Below are 5,080 nucleotides of genomic sequence, written 5' to 3' on the forward strand. Positions count from 1 at the left end.
TTAAGATAATTTAATGTATATGTTTTAAAAGTTTTATATTTATTTTAGAAATTTATTTAAAGTATACATATTAATAAAAAATTAGGAATTCATAAACTTGAAATTCTGATTCCATAAGTGAAACATGTAAAAAGAAAAGTCTATAAATAATATGAGATGGAGAGAGTATACTTTTCTTTTAAATGGTTCTATAAATTTCAAGTATTTTTTTTTAAATATCTCAATATGTTTAATTATTGTTTATTTAAATATGTATATTTCATTTTGGTGGATTTTATTGCTGTTTATATTAGATTCATTTTTTGTTATATACTTGGATTGGTATAATTTAATGAATTGTCATTAAATTTAAATTTTAACTAAATAAATTTAGTAATTTAAAATGTTAGAATGACAACAAAAAAAATAAAGTAATAATTTAATGATATTTTTATCATAAAAAAATAAAAATAACATTTATGTAATATTATCAATAATTCAATCACAATATAAAAAATTAACTCACTAAATCAGTAGGTAAACAAAGTTGTTGTTGTGGGTCACGTGGGACACGGAGAATGAAGCAAGGGACTCAAGGAGTAAAACAACACGGTAAGAGGCCAGCTTGTCATGTTCTGTCAATCCCTTTTCGTCTCTCTCATGCAAAATGAAAGCACCTTTTTTATTTTTTTATTTTTGTACTTTACTGTTGAGAGTCTTTACAGTAGAGTACCCCACACTGCTTTTTGGAGGTGAAGATTTTAGAGCTTTGTATATTCTAGGCTTTTTCTCCAATACCCTTTTGTTATGGTCAGATCTTTTGATGAGGGTCCATTTCAAGCGGAATTATCCCAAAAGGGTAAAATATATATACTAGTTGTTGCTAGGATGCTTCTTCAACATAAATAGTCATATTGATGCAATGTAGTGCATTATTGATCAAGATTTAACTTCATCTTTTTATTTCATGTTCAAAATTATCTCTGATTTAGTGCTCATCAAGTTTCCCCTTCTACTCCAGTGTGAAAGCTATTGGATTGAAGAAGAGAAGTAGTTTGTAGAATGGAAGATAATTTTGTGCCATTTAGTGGAATTAAAAATGACCTCAAAGGGAGATTAATGTGCTTTAAACAAGATTGGACTAGTGGTCTCACTGCGGGCTTCAGGTACAACCTATTTTTAGATGCCATTACCTACATAGTAAGTTCATTGACTAACTTTGATTTCTGTAGGATTTTAGCTCCCACTACCTACATATTTTTTGCTTCAGCAATTCCAGTCATATCATTTGGTGAACAGTTGGAAAGAAGTACTGGTATGCTTTCTTTTTTGTGTATAGAAATAATTATATATGGAGTTGATTTGACCTATATTACAAAGAACACCTGCAGATGGGTTAATAACTGCAGTTCAAACTCTGGCTTCAACTGCATTATGTGGGATTATGCACTCTATAATTGGAGGCCAACCCCTGCTAATTCTTGGAGTTGCAGAACCAACTGTGCTTATGTATACATTCATGTATAACTTTGCGAAAGATAGACCAGAACTTGGACCAAAACTCTTTTTAGCTTGGACCGCATGGTAACATTTACTTTTTCAGATACAGAAAATCATTATCTTTCTTCATTGCGTAATTGGTTTCATGAATAATTTCCATCAGGGTATGTGTTTGGACTGCAATCTTGCTTTTCCTTCTGGCTGTCCTAGGAGCTTGTTCCATTATCAACAGGTTTACACGTGTTGCAGGGGAACTCTTTGGCCTTCTAATTGCAATGCTTTTCACGCAGCAAGCAATCAAAGTAAGACATACCTACTTCATTTGTAAATACACAAGGTTTCTACGATGGGAGTTGATTTGAGTTGTGGTGGATTGTAGGGACTGATAGATGAATTTCGTGTACCAGAGAGAGAAAATCCAAATCTGCCAGAGTTCCAACCTTCATGGAGATTTGGAAATGGGATGTTTGCATTGGTTTTGTCATTTGGTCTTCTACTCACAGCTCTAAGGAGCCGAAAGGCAAGATCTTGGCGATACGGCTCCGGTCAGATCTTTTCTAAAGCTAACTACTATAGTTTCATTTAAATAGGACAAGATTGAAATGTTCATTTAATTCAAGACATGATGTTGTAGTATTTGTTCCTCTTCCAGGCTGGCTACGGGGCTTCATAGCAGATTATGGAGTCCCACTGATGGTTCTAATCTGGACAGCTGTGTCTTACATTCCTGGTAAAAATGTCCCAACTGGGATTCCAAGACGACTCTTCAGTCCAAATCCATGGTCACCTGGTGCCTATGAGAACTGGACAGTGATAAAGGCATGTGTACCAATTTCAATTGTTCTGTATCTAGCAAATTTATCTTCCATCTCTTGACAATTTATTTGATCCTCAAATTTGTAGGATATGCTAGACGTTCCAGTTCTTCACATAATTGGTGCTTTTATTCCAGCAACAATGGTGGCAGTCCTGTATTATTTTGATCACAGTGTGGCATCTCAACTTGCTCAGCAAAAGGAATTTAACCTGAGAAAGCCATCTTCCTACCATTATGATCTGCTCTTATTGGGAGTTATGGTATGCAGTTAGATTCTCCCTACCATCAATTGGCCTTTTACTTCCCTGAATGTCAACAAGTTATATGGGCTAATGCTATTATTATGGCAGGTTATCATTTGTGGTCTTCTAGGAATACCCCCGGCGAATGGAGTCATTCCACAATCTCCAATGCATACAAAGAGTTTGGCCACACTGAAGCATCAGGTATGCCCATTTGACGAGAGCAACTTGTGTGTCAAAATCATCAGGTTTTTGAATATATGAGAGAGAAAGAAAACCAGCTATCCTTTGACTTATGTTTCTTTGCTGTACAGTTGCTTCGTAACCGACTAGTTGCAAAAGCACGTAAATGTATGACTGAGAATGGGAACTTGGCTGAAGTATATGGAGGTATGCAAGAAGCCTATCAACAGATGCAGAGTCCACTGTTTCACCAAGAACAATCATCTTGGGTATGATTTAGTACATTTCTCATTTTTCGTTCTACGCAACTGCTTTTCCTTCATAGATCTTGCAAATTATAGGACTCTCCAGTCATAGTGAAATATCCTGAAATATCAAATTCATGAACAGGGGTTAAAAGAATTAAAAGAGTCTACCATCCACTTGGCTTCAAGGATAGGCAACAGGGATGATCCTATTGATGAGACAATGTTTGATGTTGAGAAGGAGATAGATGACTTGTTGCCCGTTGAAGTAAAAGAACAAAGGTTGAGCAACTTGCTTCAGTCTACCATGGTGGGAGGATGTGTGGCCGCCATGCCTCTTCTCAAAATGATTCCGACATCAGTCCTTTGGGGCTACTTTGGTTTCATGGCGATTGAAAGCTTACCAGGAAACCAGTTCTGGGAAAGGATCCTATTGCTATTCACGGCTCCAAGCAGAAGATACAAGTAACTCCATCCTTCCAGACTTGCTTTCTGGCTGTGCTGCACTTTGTATTTGAAAGTAAAGAATATGCACAAATTATTAGTATGATCTCATGAACATTTCTTTTCCTTTGACAGAGTAATTGAAGAGTATCACGCTGTGTTCATTGAAACTGTACCTTACAAGACAGTAGCGTTCTTCACCATTTTCCAGAGCATCTACTTACTAATCTGTTTTGGGATCACATGGGTTCCCATTGCTGGCGTTCTCTTCCCATTAATGATCATGCTTTTAGTTCCTGTCAGACAGTACCTACTACCTAGGTTCTTCAAAGGAGCACATCTTCAGGAATTAGATGCTGCTGAGTATGAAGAAGCACCACCATTATCATCATGCAGCATGACTAGAGTAAGCTTCACCCATTTCTATCTGCATTTGTGTCTGTCAACAAAAGTTGAAGGAAAAGGGTATAAATAATTGATATAACTCTTTGTGTGACATGTTTTGATGCCATAAAATGTCTCGATGAAGTGATTACTGCTCAGTTGATATCTTCATAACTTTTTAGCAGGAAAATGAAGGTTCATTTGCAGATGATGGGGAGAATATGGATGGCATGATGACAAGAAGCCGAGGTGAGATTCGACGTATGTGCAGTTCAAAGGTTACAAGCTGCAATGCCACACCAGCCAGAGATTCTGTTAGCATCCAAAGCCCAAGGTTTTCTAACAAGGTATACAGTCCTCGCGTTAGTGAAATAAAAGGGGAAAGCCCTTGTCTTGGTCGAGGAGGATCCTTCGGTTCTAGAACTGGGGAAACAAGACGATCAAATCTGTCAAAAACTCACAGTTTCAACTAAAGTAGCGCCAAGGACTCCAAAATATCCACATTCACAAACAACCAGATATGTTTTCATTGAATACAATGTCGCAGTTAGCCACAGATAGTTCAGGCCATTATTTTGGTACAATTTTATTTTATCTGGTTTATCAAAGGATTGAAGCACTATTAATGTCATCAAATCCCATTGAGGGGACAGGCACCCGTAGTCGTAAAGGCCCAAGAGCACCAACCTTTAACCTTGTACTTCTCTTGCATGTAACTATGATAACCAAAGGTTCTGCATATATGGATATAATGCATCGATGAGAGTAAACAGTAAGCCCAAAACTATGTGACAAACCCTTGCCTTACTCTTAACTATTGTACAATGTCAAAACATATATAACACACTCGAAAAGCCTCGAATCAATCAGGAGCTCACCAATAGCTGTTGGATATCTTGTACTCCTAGGGAGGTGTATTAGCTGAAGCACCTATGCCTTGTATACCCTAGGTTTTGACCTTTGAAAATTTTTGGGTTTGGTCGTCACTGTCCAGGGTACGACTCAAGTGACGAGTCACTGTCCAGGGTACGACTCAAGTGACGAGTCGTATGGAGCCAGTCGTAGTTTGACCAATGAGGTTTCCCTAAGTTTATGTTTGGGTCACGAACTACGAGTCATAGATTGAGGTCACGAGTCGTGGTTGGTGGCTCGTGACCGCAATAGTGTGGTTGCCTTGAGTCACTACCCAAACTATGAGTCCAGGCAATGAATCGTAATCAGTCATTATGAGTCGTCACCTGACTCGTAGCAACTGGCGACATTTTTCTGCACTTCTAACTAAGGGC

The 5,080-nt window shown here is 37.6% G+C and overlaps 1 protein-coding gene across 3 annotated transcripts; it reads left to right on the top strand.

Moving 5' to 3' along the window:
* The first annotated feature begins 682 nt into the window (after window positions 1–682).
* LOC107875261 (boron transporter 1) lies at window positions 683–4,564 on the top strand. Of its 3 annotated transcripts, none has more exons than XM_016721900.2 (13): window positions 683–838; window positions 1,001–1,145; window positions 1,212–1,294; window positions 1,371–1,563; window positions 1,643–1,781; window positions 1,859–2,024; window positions 2,132–2,298; window positions 2,383–2,556; window positions 2,647–2,742; window positions 2,853–2,990; window positions 3,112–3,431; window positions 3,546–3,816; window positions 3,977–4,564. In XM_016721900.2, exons 2-13 carry the CDS (start codon window positions 1,042–1,044, stop codon window positions 4,265–4,267), a joined length of 2,142 nt encoding a protein of 713 aa, XP_016577386.1. In that variant the 5' UTR covers window positions 683–838; window positions 1,001–1,041; the 3' UTR covers window positions 4,268–4,564. The 3 variants fall into 3 exon arrangements, with proteins under 3 accessions (XP_016577386.1, XP_016577401.1, XP_047251468.1); XM_016721915.2 differs by having other exon boundaries at window positions 3,980–4,564; XM_047395512.1 differs by having other exon boundaries at window positions 692–1,145; window positions 3,980–4,564.
* The last annotated feature ends 516 nt before the right edge of the window (window positions 4,565–5,080 follow it).

Source organism: Capsicum annuum, chromosome 1 (assembly GCF_002878395.1).
Source record: "Capsicum annuum cultivar UCD-10X-F1 chromosome 1, UCD10Xv1.1, whole genome shotgun sequence".
Lineage (NCBI taxonomy): Eukaryota > Viridiplantae > Streptophyta > Magnoliopsida > Solanales > Solanaceae > Capsicum > Capsicum annuum.